Genomic DNA, 17,991 nt, shown 5'->3' on the forward strand with positions numbered 1-17,991 from the left:
AACATCCGCGGTAGTTTGCAAGATGGTTTTCTCCACAATGAACACATTTTGGTTTATCCTCTGGTGGTTTTTGGCAATCTTTAGTAAGGTATTTACCTATACATTTTACACATCTTGGCTCCTTTTTACAGTATTTCCACGTGTGTCCTATCTTTTACATTGTGGGATTAATCTGGAACTCCTTAATGGCTCGATTTCAACTCTCGTACTGTTATGCCGTAAATTCTATTTATATCTTCATCCTGTCTAAATGTTAGGATGAACATATCTAGTTGTTTTTTAGTTTTCCATTTGAATTTCTTGTCAGCTTTAATGGCTTTATATTGTCGTTTTTGTGGGTCCTTTACTATTTCCTCTGGTGGCCATGTGTGATGTAATTTCTTAACAACAACTCTAATTGGCCTCTCTTGCTTATTTTCATAAGTGTGGTACGAAAGGTTACTCGTATTTAATTTATCTATTAAAGCTCTGCAATGATCGCTATTGGCTGTATTAATTTTTATAATTTCACTGTTTATGATTTGTATAGTGGAGGTAATACCAGCTTCAGTCAGGAACTTGCTCAGGTCAATAGCACTTTGAAAACCTTCTACTACAACCGGGGGTGGTGGTTTTGGTTTTTTGATTGGTTCTTTAATTTGTGTTTCTGCACTTGATTTTTGCGGAGAGGGAGGAGTTAACGAGGTATCCATTTTACGTTTTTTGTTAGTTTTCCTGTTTTCTGTTCTTATCCAGCCCGTTTCATACGCTAAATCTTTTTTATCGGTGCAGTATTCAAGTTTATCTGCTTTTAATTTCATTTGTGATTCATCAGCACCTGCGGATAACCCCGTATGTTGTTCGGCTTTTTCCAGCTGTGCTTATCTCTTTTCTACATCGGCGATTATTTGACTCAACCGTTGATTATCCATATTAAGTCTCTTAACATTTTTTTTTGACTGACATCATGTATTATAAAGCGACTTGTCGTTTTGTGAACGTTGTGTATTCTCTGCGAACATAGCATTATTTTGTTGAACTAGTAGCACAGTTTAACCACAAATATATTTCTTTTTTATACTATGCTAGTAGTGTGTCCGTTTCGGTATGAATAGGAAACATTATACATATTTCGCTTACCTAAGTCTACTTGAATTTATCGTGATAGCTTACACCCATGGCCATTGATATCACGACTAATGATATCTTAATACTTAATTACCACTGATTAGATAGCGGAGCTCTGAATACGTCTATTCAGTTGGACGGTCAAATGAATAATTATTTAGTTTAATCTCAATTAGAATTTTTATCTCTGTTTTCTCTTATACTAGACAAAAATCTAATTTAAAATCTGTAAACATGTATACTTCAGACGGTATATGTTTTGTGTTGGGCGGGAAGTATATAAACGTAGTTTTTTTTTCGTTTTTTCGTTTTTTCTCATGCATATTGTTCTGAAGCAATTTTTTTATATCATCTTAATGCAATATGCTATTTTTGTTGGGAATAAACCACAATTTTACTTTAAAATTAAGTTTATTTGTCGTTTCGATTTCTATTTCCAAAAACTTTCTCACAATACTTCCTTTTACCCTATCAGGGTGTCGGATAAATATTTTCTCACAATACAAAACATTAATAAATTAAACAAATTTTGTTTTTGTTGCTTGGTAAAAAATTCTAATAATTTAATTTTATCTGACCCATTCATATTAAAAATTCAGACATATTATAAATTTTAAAGTAGATGAGTTTAAATTGATATTGCCAATATTTTTGAGTTGCTTTCCTGAGACGACTTTTTAACTTAGAATATCTTTTAGAAAAATCTTAATATGTCATTTGTCTTTCAAAAAACAACTACATCCAATGATGGTATTTATTTTACTCTCAATGTTACCACCAAATATTACTCTCTATTTACCATCTGTTTTTTTAGTTCAATACTTGAATCTTTCCACTGAACTCTATGTTTATTTTCCCATGCGTGTTTACCTATTTGAGATTTATTAGTTCTCTATTTATAATAAAAGAATGTTCACTTACTCTATCGTTTCTTTGTTCTTTGTTCTTTTTTATTCATTGTTAGGTTTAGTTTTAGATAAAATAGATCTCAATGTGTCTGTTGCTTTGAATGTTAAAATGTTAAAATGTATTTAATTCCTATCGTTTTAAGTGATTCCAAAATCTTTTTATGTATATGTGTGGTATTGTTATTTTCCTCGTATTATTTTTTGCGAATGTTATAGGATCACGTTCTGAGTTGTTCTATTCGATTCGGTGTATTCTTGAAAATTCCTTATTTATAACGGATAATCATTTTTTAATAAAATAGATGATAACAAATGTTTTTCTTCTAAGAACGTACGTTAGAACAAATAATTTTGGTTCTCTCATACGAGGATTTAATGTTTCGCTTTATAACATTGATGTTGTGTTTGATTCGTAATTTAGATATCTGTTAGTCTGTGTTGGTTTTTTATACACCTGAGTCTCCTATCAGTATCGTTTTTTGAGATTAAAACATCTAGGAAAGGTAGTGTGTCATTATATTCTTTTTCCATGGTAAATGATTCTTTATCGTTTATATCATTCAGGAAGGTGTGCAACAACTCTGATCCATAAGGCCATATTGAGAATACATCATCTACATATCTGCACAATACTGTGGGTTTTAAATTTTGTTTAGAAATAATATTTGTTTCAAAATCTTCCATATCTATGTCGGCTAATAATGGAGACAAACCAGAGCCCATTATTAGACTAAAATTCACTCACCTAGTGCACATGACGGTAATTTCGATGTGCAACCTAAATAAATTTGAACTATTTAACAATATAAATATGTATTTTTACTTTATTTAACATCAACAACCAGTTAATAATTTCAATTGTTTTAAATTAGAGATTATTATAATAATTTACTTAATTACTAATTTTATTAATTGTTTATATTGTCAATTTTGTTAATATTGTCAATAAGCTATACACCGTTCTACGTTAAGAAAATAACATTAGGCTTATGGAGATCAGTGTTGCCAAAACTCTCAAGCATGCGCTTTACTAGATTGTCGATATATTTTTCGAATTTCCATTTTCAATTAACATTTAACGCTAAAGTCAGAATAACAACTGAAGAACCACAAAGCACAAAGCCTTATTATCATTATGTAATCTTAGAGAACGACATAAAATCGCTGACATACCCACACCGTATTATTTTAAGTTGCAATATTAGTAATTAGATATATGCATTCCAAGCGGTCTGTTTATTTTCTTTTAAATCTTTAATAGCCGGCAAAGTGCATGATTTAACTAAGCAATATTTTCTACTGATTTCTATGATTCATGGTATATGATATTCTTACCGAAAAACAAATAAACTGTCGTTACTATAATTAAAATAAGATAAAATAAAATTATCTTTTCTAAATACTATTTATTTAATTAAAATCATTCTCCCTACTTTTCATCTCTTGTTTCGAATGGGCACTTTTGGTCAATTACGTTAAAAAACATTAATTTAATTCATGTCTGTGAAAACGAAAATACAAATTATACAACCCTGAATCGTGCTTGTGTTCATCACTGCACTTCTATCGTCCATATTTGGCCCTATCTCCGCAATGTTATTTTCTTAACGTGAAACGCTCTATATCTACTTTTATTCTAGTTTCAAATTTTTCTTTGTTTGTTTTCATACTTTTTTCAACTTTCGGCATTTAAAATTTGGTTTCTTTTCGGTTTTTCAGTATAATAAATCCGTTTAATGAAACTATTCACCCAAAAGTCAACAATTCACAGTAATAATAACTTTAATGTTATTACTACTTTAAAAAGGAAAATTGTTTATTTGATACTATTTTAGGTATATTATTGTGTAATATTGTATATTATCGTATTGTTCATTTAATGTAAATTCATGCTTTGACTTTAATAAAAAAATGAGTGTTATCTTATCCTATTTGATTTATATTGTAAATCACATACCCTTGATTGCGGCCCTGTGCCTTAGAGAAGTTCAGCAGAAGTCTCTCTTCACCGCTGAAATGTTCCACGAACTAATTCTATCGACGCAGAGATGACTTTCGAGAATTTACGGAGTTTTCTTCATTCAGTAAGCTGTTTTCCAATCAGTTCATTTCCATTATATAAGCCAGTAGGAACGGGCTCTAAAATTAGAATAGGCCATTATACGCATCAGTGAAAATTCTACTAAGCGATAATTATTAACTAATTAGTAACTGTAATATTTATAATTAAGTGAGTTTTCGAGTTAAATAAAGTTAGTTAAACCACGTGGTGCTTCACTTACGGACGGTTTCCGAAACGTTATTCAAATCTCCAATCATGTAATCAAGTATCAAATTTGATCAATTGTTAACAAGCGACAGGTTTCCGAAACGAAAATTATGGTATAATTACGTGATCACCGATTATAGATTATTTGACATACGATTTTACATGGAAACAGTAGAATCGATTGTAATCGTTTATTATTTCTGTACGAATTGTTCTTTATTTTGCTCTAAATTAAGAAAATAATGTTGCTGTTTCACTTTACCATCATTCCTGTTTATGTGTAATCTGCATTCTGAAAATCAACAAACAAACATAACCTAACTAACTAATAATTTTGTGTCGTTCGTTAATGTTTACCAATTTGTCATTTATCATCTTTAATTCTTAAAATGAACCTTTGTAACAATATTTTTGGGTTCTTTCTAAACAACAGCTTTTTATAAAACACCTTAGATTTATGTATCTTACAACGTAACCAAAGATTTTATTTTATTTACTTACAACCATTGGTACATAACCAAGGATTATAAGATTAATTGTCCAAAAATCTCAGATTACCTGACAAGCTGGTATGACAGAAGTTTGACATGGTTTGACATAGATAAAACGATAATTAGCGTTTCGGAAACCCAAAATACTTCTGACAGGCTTTTAATCATCGATTATTTGCTTGTTAGATTAGTTAATGTGTGTTATGTGATCGAATGAAGTTTGATCGATGTTTCTGCAACTCAAAATGCATTTAATCGACTGTTAACAGTAGATTACCTAATTTTGATAATGATCAGCCTTTCGGAAACCGGCTGATAATCTCTAAACAAACAGAAAAACGTAACAATATTTTTACTTTTCCTTCTCGTTCTTTATGCTATAATTATGTTTGAATGTCTTCTAAATAGACCAGTGTTGAAGCCTTTAAAAAAGGTAAAAAGTCAAAAAAAATTATTGTAGAATGAAACCTACTGGAAAAGGAAAAGAATATGATAAAAATGAAAGAAAAAATAAATTCCACTCCATCCGAGGTCGGGAAGTGGGAGGGGGAGATTTTTTATTTTTATCTTTTACAAAAAAAAAATTTTTTACGAAATTTGGTGAAAACTTGCCTTAGTATGTATTAAACACACTTTAATTTTTTGGAATTGAAAATTTTATTTTTTTATCTGATATTAATTTAATATCGAAAAAATACCCTAATTTTCAATCGAAAATTCATGCGTCAAAATATCAGCTTTTTTAAAAAAGTCGGTGGGCTTTTTGTTTGTTGAAATCTCTACTTTACATAGTGTAAAAAAATATACATTACTATGGCTTACACATGGTCGTGGTTTGTCTGAAAGTGTTTTAACAAAATTCATATTAACTATGATCATACTTGTGGAAGTTTGCAATGAAATGGAAGATTTTTGTAATGTTTCTTTTGCAACTACAGAGCATCACATTGATTCATGGGAATATAGAATAAAAAGAGATATAGCTGATTTACAACACTATTACATACATTTTTCAACAGATATGATCCTTTTCCAGAGACTGATAACATTATATCAATATTTTCTGGAATTATTGGCAGTTCTTCTGTAAATTATTACGAAGCGTATCAAGAAGCAAAAAAATCTTTACAAGCTATTGTGGGAATAAATTTTGGAAGTGTCAAATTTAAAAGAAAAAACTAAGCCTTGTATCTAAAACCCGTTTAATCTTCCGTTAAAGTAAACGGAGATATTATAGCAATCGATCCGTTATTGCTATTTTAACGAATATCTCTAACGATCGACAGTAAAAAAGATATGGAGACTTATTTACAATACGAACTTACCTTTTCCATTGTCACTTTTTACCGAAAATGGTCTCAGGAAAAACGTTAAATCGCTCCACGATTTATTTGTGGGTACAAAGGGACCAACGCATTCTGACGGCATTGTGCATGTCGTCGACGGTGGATTTTTACTGCACAAAGTAATTTGGCACAAAAATGAAACGGTGGAAGAGATCATGAATGTATATTTGCGCTATGTCGAAAAACATTATGCAGCAGGCAGCCATTTCGTTTTTGACGGCTATCCCGAAATTGAAAAATCAGTAACTGTGACACCAGCACCAGCAGCTCATTCAACTAAAAAAGGAGAACGTAGTCGTAGAAAAACTTCAGACAATATACCAGAGTTTCATTATCAAAACCATACTAAAATACCATTTTTGCAGGAAAAATTTTTATCAAACGAGAAAAACAAAGACAAAATAATCAAAACGTTAATGGAAATATTACAGTCACAAGGATTTTTCTGTAAACAAGTAGAAGAAGATGCTGATGCTGGTATAATTAAGACTTCGATAGAAATTGCCAGAGATACAAATAAAACTGTCATTGTTGTGGGTCAAGATATTGATCTTTTGGTCCTTTTGATTCAATTAAATGAAAATAATAATGACATTTATTTTCTTAAACCAGGTTCTGGAACTGTAAAAGATCAATTTTTCCCGTCGAATAGTTTCAAATATGAATCTTGCAAAAATATCATTGCATTTCTGTATTGTTTTTCAGGTTGTTGCGATACAACATCTGGATTTGCCGGGAAAGGAAAGAAAACTATCGTAAATTCATTATTAGACGCTAAAAATTTGTCAAGTTTGGCTAACATTTTTTATGAAAAAGATGCAAATAAACAAGATATCGCAAAAAATGGATTACAATTAATCAAATCTATTTATAAGTGCAAAAAGGATAAGCTAACGCTGAATCAATTACGATTTCAAATATATCAATTGGCAAAAATCAAATCATCTTTCGTATTGGCAAATCTCCCACCCACAGAAGGTGCAGCAGGACAACATTGTTACAGGGCATATTATCAACTTTAAACATGGCTGGGCAACGAACTGACAGCAACAGATTGGGGCTGGAAACAACATCAACGAGGCATTATGCCCAAATTTACAGAAAATGAATTGATCCCGGAAATACTGCTCAAAACTATTTGCTGCAGCTGTGAAACTGGATGTAACAATTTAAAATGTGGTTGCCGAAAACATGGTTAAAAAGGCACAAATTTATGTTCAAGTTGTCACGGCTCAGAAAAATGCTCTAATGTGGAGGAAAAAGCATACGAAGAAATTAATGGTAATGATTCTAATGAAATTGTGGATGAGGAAGTAACGCAGACAGGAAACAATATTGGAGATGAAGACGGTGATGGTCTTGAATATTTCGAAAATCTTCTAAAATCAGAAGGCGACGAAGGAATGCCATCAAAGAGGCAAAAATGAATGCCCTAAAAAATATTATGATAGATATATACATCATAAATTTATATATATATATATATATATATATATTTATATATATATATATATATATATATATATATATATATATATATATATATATATATATATATATATATATATATATATATTGTAAGATTGCTCATGACAAAAATGTAATTAAACATTAATAAACCAGCTTTTTAATTGTAAAAAAATCGTATAGCAGTCACATTTTTTTTATGAAATTACCTTTAAATCCTATCTTGAATATTTTTAACAGCTATTTTCACATGTCTTTTTGCAATCTTTAATGTTTTGTGGATTTATAATTTTTTTGTTTATCAATGTATCATGAAATCTTAAGCTACATGACTAATAACAGTATTAATTATAAGAAATATCTCAAAATTGTACATAATGATGAAAAAAAAATTTTCTCGATTTGAGTTTTTTTGTTTTTTGCGTTTTTTGAAAACGTTTGCCATAGTAATGTATATTTTTTTTACATTATCGGAAAGTAGAGATTTCAACAAACAAAAAGCCCAAAAAAGACTTTTTTAAAAAAGCTGATATTTTGATGCGTGAATTTTCGATTGAAAATTAGGGTGCTGTTTCGATATTAAATCAATATCAGGTAAAAAAAATAAATTTTTCAATTCCAAAAAATTACAGTGTATGTGTTACATACTAAAGCAAGTTTTCACTAAATTTCGTAAAAAAAAAATTTTTTTTATAAAAGATAAAAATAAAATACCAAAAACTTGAGGTTATGTGAAAAAAGTGTAAATACAAAAGTTGTAGATCTTTTTGTTACCTACAACTTTGCTATTTAACTCTTTTCCATAGCACTTGTAGTTTCGCCGAAAATTGCGATAAACCGATTTTTACCTTTAAAAACTCACCCCCTCCCACTTCCCGACCTCGGATGGAGTGGAATTTATTTTTTCTTCCATTTTTAGCATATTCTCTCCCTTTTCCAATAGGTTTCATTCTACTATAATTTTTTTTGGTTTCAAAAATTATCGACCCTGGTCTAAAAGTAATATGTATTATTTTTAGTATGGCTTCTTTCTAGCTAATATTATGGTTATTTTTGACGATGGATTTTATTTAAAATTTATATATCTGTATGTTTTTTTACTTAATGTTCAATATTTTATATAATTAATTAAAATTATTAATAAATAATTATAGGTTTTGTGAAGAGATTGAAGTTATAGATTTACAACAAGATCAATCCTGGTGGTTTCCAATAAATTTTAACTTTCAAATTAAGGATAAAGAACAACATATTTACTCTGGTGTTCCAATTGACTCGAAACATGTAACCAGACGAAGACTGTTTTGGAAAGAGCTGTCTGTTAGCTTAAGCGGTCCGCATTTTTGGAATATTTTGTAAGCTTTTCTCTTAAATTAACAGTTGTTAAATTGTTTAAAAATTGTAGATTTTTATATAATTTTTTAATTTTCAATTTTTATTGCAATTTTTTCATTATAAATGAGGAGCAACTGAGCAAAGAGCAATAAATCCAGTTTTAGACATTTTTGACAAGTCAATATTACAAAGTACTTGGTTTAGTTCAATATAAATTGTGAACTATTCATTTCAGGCAATGTGCTTTAAGTCCAATATATATTGCTACGAGAATAGTTCAAAACAAAAACAAAAATGCATTAAATCCGATTTTAAGACCAAGAAACTGATATAAATCCATCATATTTAACCAAACTGCAATAAATGCTTGAAAAAATAGTTCTGTGAAAGTTTTGTTCAGTTTGCGCAAATTACCAAAAGATGGCAACCACAGTTCTGTTCATTTTGATATGCGTAAATATGTATTTGGCTTATAGGTAGTGATTTGTTTATACAGTTGCATTAGACACTACATTATATAAATCTACTAAAATGGAAGACGTTATATCTAGTATTTGTGTAGGAAATGGTAACAAAACAAGTCGAAAAAAAAAATGGCTAAAGTATCTAGAAGATCGGTTAAAAAAGTAAAAGGTAAAAACAAAAAAAAAACATTTATTATTTTCAACGGTGTTAAATGGTGATTTAAATTATTTGCAGGTATGAAGATAAAGATCCGTTACTAAAGAAGTTTGAGAAGCCATGTAAGCATTCAGTAAGCAGAGTATAATACAAAACTATCTTATATAATAACTGTTGGTCCCGTAGAAAGAAAACAATGTATCAAGCCAAACCCACGCTCTCGCTCTTTTAATCCTCTTTATCATGTAACACCCATAAAGGGTACCAGACCCACAAGAGCTTGTCTAAAATTCTTCTCAACTGTAGCACTAAAAGAACGAAGAGGGGGAGATAAAGTTTCTCATAAAACAATTAAGATAAAGAAAAATATTAATGAATTTATTTTAAACCTAAAAGGCTGCGAAAGTCACTAAAACAGATCAAAATCAAAGAGGATCTATTTATTGGCCAACCGAAATATATCAAAATTACATAAACTATATAACTCACATTATGACATTAGGAAGCAGTAATATCATTACTGGATGGGAAGTAAAAATCCTGTAGGCTTAATTCCAGATACTCACAGGCGACACCCACATTATGAGTTAAGCGGCCGTGATACTGCGATCTTAGGGCACTCTTTTATCCTGGAGTTTGAGAAATCGGCTTCGAAGGCGGAGGAACTAAGACTTTTAGTGAACGGCATAAGGATGCAGAAGGCAAGGAGAAACCACTGCATTAAAGACTTCTTGTAAGTATCTCTAGTACAATTATCATGGTGATAAAAAACTTTAAGATTCCGACTACTGATCATGAAAATCGGAATTTAAGATCCGGCAGGGAAGGTAAATCTAGCTCAAACCGTGAGGCCTTCCAGGTCGTTATCAAGAGAAATCCTGACGAACCAAACTACATTCTAGATGATGGTTCTCCAAGAGTATTGCGAACAGCCATAAAGATAGGTACATGGAACGTTAGAACAATGTACGAGGCGGGAAAAATCAATAATGCCATTCAAGAAATGGAAAGACTCTCGATTAATATTATGGGAATAAGCGAAATGCGCTGGACAGATACGGGATACCGAGTTATAAAGATCACAAAATATTCTACTCGGGAAATCTTAAGAACGAACATATAAATGGAGTGGGCCTAATTATGAATAATAAAATCGCCAATTGTGTCAGTCACTTTGTACCTGTATCAGAAAGGATGCTCTTAGTTCAGCTAAACACAACTCCCATAAAAACAAACATTATTCAATTATACGCTCCTACAGCGGACGCCCCAGAAGAAATCATAGAAGAATTTTACAATGACCTTACTAATATTGTCAAAAGGATTCGGAAAAATGAAATAATACTAATAATGGGAGACTTTAATGGCAAAGTTGGCAAAGGACAAAGTGGAAATTTAGTGGGATCCTTTGCTCTAGGGGAACGTAATGAACGCGGAGACCGTTTGATTAAATTTGCAACTGAAGAACAGCTCGTAGTGACAAACACCTTTTATGATCTTCCTCCAAGACGACTATATACGTGGAAATCTCCCCAGGATACTCCAGATCACACAGTACGAAATCAAATAGACTATATTCTCATTAACAAACGATTTAGAAACTCTATAACATCTGTTAAAGCGTACCCGGGATCCGACATAAATTCGGACCACAATCCACTTATCGCCAAAATGAAACTTAGTTTAAAGAAAGTTCAAAGACCAACAATTAAGAAGTACGATATTAACCAACTGAAAAATAAAACAGTAAAGGAAAAGGTCCAAAAACGCCTAAAAGAAAAAACGTGGGCTCGAACTGAAAAACCATGGGCTCGTACAGAAACATAACACAGATGTAGAACTAGAAAATTTGCACAAAGTAAGTCAAGTAATAACAGAGAAATACTTAAAACCTGAAAGAACAAATAAAAAGGAATGGATGACGGAAGAAACGCTAAAGATAATAAGAATTACTACAACAACATAAATAACGAAATAAAAAGGGCTATTAAAATAGCAAAAGAAAATTGGTTTAGCTCGAAGTGTACAGAGATAGAGTCATTACAACAAAAACATGATTCATTTAACCTCCATAAAAAGGTTAAAGAAGCGGCAGGCTTATATAAACACAAGAACACTGGATTCCTGACAGATAATCAGGGAAACATAGTACTGGAAATAGAGCATAAAAGGGATATTTGGATTAAATACGTGGAAAAAACTTTTGAAGATATACGAAGTAACACTGGTATTACAACAAACACCAATTGCGAATCTGGACCACCATTTACAGTCGAAGAAATAAAATATGCCATCAAAAGCACCAAAGATGGTAAAGCAGTAGGCTCTGATAATTTTCACTCAGAATTCTTAAAACTTATAGACTATGATGGCATAAAATGGTTGACAAATATATTTAACAATATATATGATACAGGCATAATTCCCCAAAAATGGTTAGTGTCAACTTTTATAAATCTTCCAAAAAAACCCAATGCGAGAAAGTGCGAAGACTATAGAATTATAAGCCTTATGAGCCACTTACTTAAAACATTTCTAAAGGTCATTCACGAAAGAATATATACAAAATGTGAGGCACAACTAACAAGAACACAATTCGGATTTCGTGATGCTCTGGGAACACGGGAGGCCCTTTTTGCTGTACAGGTGCTATTTCAGAGATGCAGGGATGTGAATTGTGACATATACGTATGCTTTATAGATTACCAGAAGGCATTTGACAGAGTAAAACATGACAAATTAATGACTCTAATGCAAGAAATTGGAATTGACAACAAAGATCTTAGAATTATCAGAAACATTTACTACAATCAAACGGCCAAACTCAAAATCAGTTAACTGATAAAATTGCAATAGAACGTGGAGTACGACAGGGCTGTATTTTGTCTCCATTGTTGTTCAATATTTATTCTGAATGGGTATTTAAGGAAGCTTTAGACGGTTGTGCGAAAGGAATCCTAATAAACGGTGAATGGTTGAATAACATTAGATATGCAGATGACACTATAGTTTTTGCCGATAATCTGAATGACTTACAGATATTAACAAATCGCATAACAGAAGTCAGCAACAGATACGGACTAGCTCTTAATATAAAAAAAACCAAATTTATGACAATTAGTAAAAAACCAATACTAAACGTTCAACTTACAATCAACCAAGAGAATATCGAAAGAGTCGAGCAATATACATATCTAGGCACCAATTTAAATAGCCAATGGGACCACTCAACAGAAATTAAACAGCGAATAATAAAAGCAAAAGCAGCGTTCGTTAGAATGAGAAACATTTTCAACAGTCGAGACATATCATATAAAACAAAATGCCGTCTATTGAACTGCTACATATTCACAGTTCTGCTCTACGGAATGGAAGCGTGGACACTGACTGTTGCATCTATGAATCGGCTCGAAGCTTTCGAAATGTGGTGTTATAGGCGCATCTTACGTATATCCTGGGTTAACAGAGTTACTAATGTGGAGGTCCTGCGTAGAATGTAGAAAGAATGTGAAATTCTCATGACCGTCAAAACTAAAAAGTTTGAATATCTACGACACGTAATGAGAAATCAAGAACGTTACGGCCTTCTCCAGCTGATTCTCCAAAGGAAGGTAAATGGTAAGAGAGGACCGGGAAGAAGACGCATTTCCTGGCTTCAAAATTTACGAAAGTGGTATAACACGACTACCACTGAACTGTTCCGCGCTGCAATAAACAAAGTAAAGATAGCCGTGATGATCGCCAACATCCGGAACGGATAGTCACTTTAAGAAGAAGATATAACTCACAATATAAGTACAGATAATAACCATATCTCCAGTTTGACTACGTTTGCCAATATTTTTAGAATAAAATTTAATATCGGCTTTTCTTCCCCTGCACCTAATTGCTGTTCTCTGTATACTTGATTAAAGCACGAAATTAAAATAGCAAAGGATGACAAGGAAAAAAGTGACTTGATGTTACAGTACATAAATTATAATAAAAGAGGCAAGGCTTTCTATGATTTAGCAAAAGAAGTGCCACCGGATTCAATTACCTTTTGCTTTGATATGCAGTAAGTGTGGTGCAGCAAGTGCGACTCCTTCCACGAACACCTATTGATGATGTTTTTATGCTCAACAAGTGAGTTTTTACGTTTTATGCTGTGTCGACATGCATTCTAAAAGACCGGTAATCTACACATGGACAGAAGATATGGCTGGACGAGGATCGATGGAGGTATCATCTGCTACTGCTACTTTATCATCTGGATTCATTGAATCTTGAAAAAAAAAACAGAAAGTTCGTTTATTTTGTGGCGGATGTGAAGGGCAAAATAAAAACACCCAAATTATATTAAAGAAAAATCATCCTTCACCAATAACCATTACCTGCTTTGAACACTTTAGGCTCGAAAGTAACTCTAAAGTTTCTAAAATGTTGCTTAAGAAAGGTAAAAAAGACTCTCAGTTCACACTAGAAACCTCTAGATTAGGAAGACTGATATATTTACTGATACAAGAATTTGGAAATACCTGGGAAGAAGAAAAAAACCTTAAATGGTATAAGGACATTCTAGAAAACCGAGAAGATGACACCGCTAATGAAGGTGATGAAATGGAAAAGGAATGTGATTGTCTAGAAGATGAAACAGGCCTACATATTTGAGAAGCTTTATTTTTTAAATAAATAATAGTATTTTCGTATACTGGTGTTTTATTTTCTACCTTAAGGTATTTACTTGTTTAGCAAAATGACCTAAATCGAACCAACGGTTAAGTAAAACGAAATAAATTCATTGGTATGGAGCAAAATACTGTAAATTTACACAATGTTGAAGTAAACTGAGATAAATCCAACAAAATGAAAGGTTTAAAAATTGGAAACTCCGAAATTGAACACAAAACTCCAACTTTCTGTCAAAAATAGTGTTATTAATAAAGTTCTATAGTCAATACAATATTTACTTTTAACTAGGTTTAAATCAATTAGGTTTTTGTCGCTAACTTAAAATCATGTATTTTAGATTTAATACGTTTTGCTCAGCAATAAATGAAATGGTGAGCAATATGAATGATCGTTCTCTAAATTTAAGCCGCCCAAAGGCGAGCATCCAAGTAAAAAATGTATTAATATGCTTTATTTAGGAGACAAAATTACGTTTATATACACAAAAAAGACAAAATTTAACACAAAAAAATAATATAGGGGACAAATGTTGGTAACATTATTATTATAAAAATATACAAGAAAAATCTTAAAAAAAGCGTCAAATTAAAAAACTTAAAAAATTAAAAAATTTTACAGCGCTGACATTACACTCTCCAGGTTTTTCAGAGCTTCGAAGGGTCAGGTATTTTTAATCTTCCTCGACGTGAAATCCTCATAGTACGCGCATAGTAACATCCTTATAGTAAGCGCATTTTAATGATAAGAGAGTTTGGTCTTATTTTTAAACATATAGTAGAAATTTCTTGGATAAAAATTGTTATCTGTTGATCTTATTGTAAGATTTCATTCATAAAATATTAAGAACATTTCAGATATGACGCTGTAAATTTGATTGAAATTATTAATTTTTTTGATCTGTTTATGGTACTTGCTTTACCCCAGTTTTGTTTTCTACATATTGATTTATATTGTTATTGATTTTAATATACGCTTATAAGTAACAAGTTTGTAACTCAACAATACCTTTTATGATATAAGTTTATTATTTTGAGCGATACAAACTTTATCGCAAAAAAGTTATTACTTGGAGCATTTAACACTTTAACTGCCACGAGTCCCATATATGGACACAGTCAATTTTAGTTCTCTGTCATGGGTAACTATTTATTATATATTTGTCATAGTTTTTATCAGCGTTTCGGTCATGTGTTCGTGGTTGGTATACATTTACCGTGTATTTAAATAGGAATATCATTGAGTCTATATAAACTTAACTATACATTAACTTTTTTTTATATAATTTTTATAACAGTACAGCATATACAATCAAAAGTAACGTAGAATGTAATATTTTCTAACTGGAAAATTACTTACTAAGAGTCAATTTTATTGCACATGTTTTAGTTTTGTTTTAGTTTTTTGTGAAAACATGGTTAGCAAAGAAACATTTAAACACATAAAAGCGTTGCCTTCACATCCGTTGCATACACATGTTACTCGTTTTGTGTTTTTACAGCATAATTTCGACCATATAGTTCAGTTTTTTTTTGTAACAAATCGTGCACCTGCCTCTTGTTCAAATCATTTTGAGTAAGTTCGTGTTTGTACAGGAAGTGGTAAATTACTAATTTGAAGAGCATATTATACACATTTACATACAGTAAAAGCCAAATAAAGTTGCGTGCACTTCAAGGTCGTAATTCTATTGTATGTGTGGCTACATTTCTATAGAAAAGTGTATGTTACTTTAGTTTGCTAAACAATCACTTCTAAAAATAACTCGATCAATAAAAAAACTTTTGTAGCAAAATAAGTAATATACAATATAGCTTTTTTGGATTTAGACGTTCCTCATTGTAAAATTTTGTGTTGAAATGTTCATGAAGAGACCACCAATTAATGAGGGAGTATTAGTCACTACCAGAAATATTGTCTTGTTGCCGCGTCGTTTGTTGAGTTTTCAATCAGTGTTCTGTAACTTTTGTACTCGTGGTATCATCGATTTTTGAAATTATCTTGTGAAAAACATTCATTTATTTGTCAAAATGCCCAAACAGCTGAATAGGCGATGCAAAGAACTTGTGACTTCATTAATTAACTATTTTAAAGAAGAAAGGAATAAAAATGACCCTTTGTTACCCGTAAACGCTGTGCAAGAGGTAATATGCGAATAAAATATCATTACTTTACTTTACAAAAATATGTATTATTTTAGCGTTTAGCTGCTGCTTTAAAAATCAGTGTAAGAACAGTAAGCAGCATATGTCAAATGCAGAAAAAAGACGAACAGTTCTAGTCACCAAAGAAAAAGCGTTGCACTAATAAACGAGTAACAAATAAAACACCTTTAAATATAAGCTCTATTCTTGATACCATTTACAATATGTACCAGAGAAGTAAGTATGAATATAACAAATATACATTTAACATAATTTTATTTCTGTATGCTTTTAGAACAGCATGTAACGGTTCAATCATTCTGGCCCCAACTTAAAGATAAAGAATTATTTAATGGTAGTACCACTTCTTTAAAAATATTGCTCAAACAACTTGGGTTTGAGTGGATGAAGGATAATCTACGACGAGGACTTATGGAATTAGCTAACGTTGTTTGTAAAAGAGTACAATTCTTGAGAACTTATAAAGAAGCGAAGGATGAAGGTATATACCAATTCGTGTTTCTCCATAAAACTTGGATATTTCAAAATGGGATCATTGGTAATTCTTGGCAAAATGAAAATATAAAGAGTGTTAAAACCACTAAAAAGGACGGCAAAAGGTTTGTTGTATTAACATAAGTTGTTATATGAACATTTAAATAATATCATTGCAGATATATTATACTCAATGCTAGAAATGAAACCGGATTTATAGAGGGTGCTGAAGCAATATTTTGTTCAAAAACTCAACTTAGTGATTATCATGGGGAAATAAATCAGGCAAATTTCTTGAAATGGTTTGAATATCAGTTGCTGTAAAACTTAGGAGAATCCTTCTCTAATTGTACTTGATAATGCACCTTATCACAGTATGTTATTGCATAAAACTTCGAATACAGGATGGTCAAAAAGTGCTTTTGAGGAGTGGTTGACAGAAAAAAAACATTCCCTATTCCCATATGATGTTCAAAACAAAACTGTTGCGCATCGTTTCTCAGAGATATAATCTTGCGTATAAATGTCATTTATTTTAAACATTTTTTTTTTTTAATAAACCACAAACCAAGTATATAGTGGACGATATGGCAGAACGGTATAGACACAAAGTTTTACGTCTTCCTGCTTAGCATTGTGTCTTCAACCCTATTGAATTAATTTGGGCATAGCAAAAATTATTACAGTAGGGACATTGGTAGAGATGGTAACAGCGCTAACAACTGCCTAAACATGTGGCATGGGGCGCTTTACATGATTACTCCTGATATGTGGAAAAACTCTATCAATCATACTGAAAGAGAAATATTTAAATGGTATGAGAGAGAAATAATATTTGATCGTCAAGAAATTAGTTCAATAGTAATAAATGTTAATAGTGGAGAGAGTGATACTAATGTGGAATCAGAATCAGAAAATGTTTAGTTCGTTGATGTTGTTTTTTTTAATATCATGTTTTGTCTTTGAAAATACGTTCATTATTAAAAAATATTTTATTGCTTGTGGTTTTATTTTGATTATATTTATTGTTTGGTAACTCAGTAATAACCTTACCACTTTTATTGTGGAATTCCTTATTTTGTGAAATCTGTTCATGAATGTAATTAACAAAAAACAAATGAAAAAAACACTCATTTTCAA

General features: G+C 31.2%; 1 protein-coding gene across 1 annotated transcript in view; it reads left to right on the forward strand.

Moving 5' to 3' along the window:
• Positions 1-17,991, forward strand: part of LOC140434877 (uncharacterized) — a 309,793-nt gene that overhangs the window by 205,170 nt on the left and 86,632 nt on the right. The window contains exon 18 of the mRNA XM_072523474.1: positions 8,743-8,943. Within this exon, the coding sequence (XP_072379575.1) occupies positions 8,743-8,943 (201 nt within the window). The remainder of the gene's footprint in view (positions 1-8,742; positions 8,944-17,991) is intronic.

Source organism: Diabrotica undecimpunctata, chromosome 2 (assembly GCF_040954645.1).
Source record: "Diabrotica undecimpunctata isolate CICGRU chromosome 2, icDiaUnde3, whole genome shotgun sequence".
In the NCBI taxonomy this organism is placed as follows: Eukaryota; Metazoa; Arthropoda; class Insecta; order Coleoptera; family Chrysomelidae; genus Diabrotica; species Diabrotica undecimpunctata.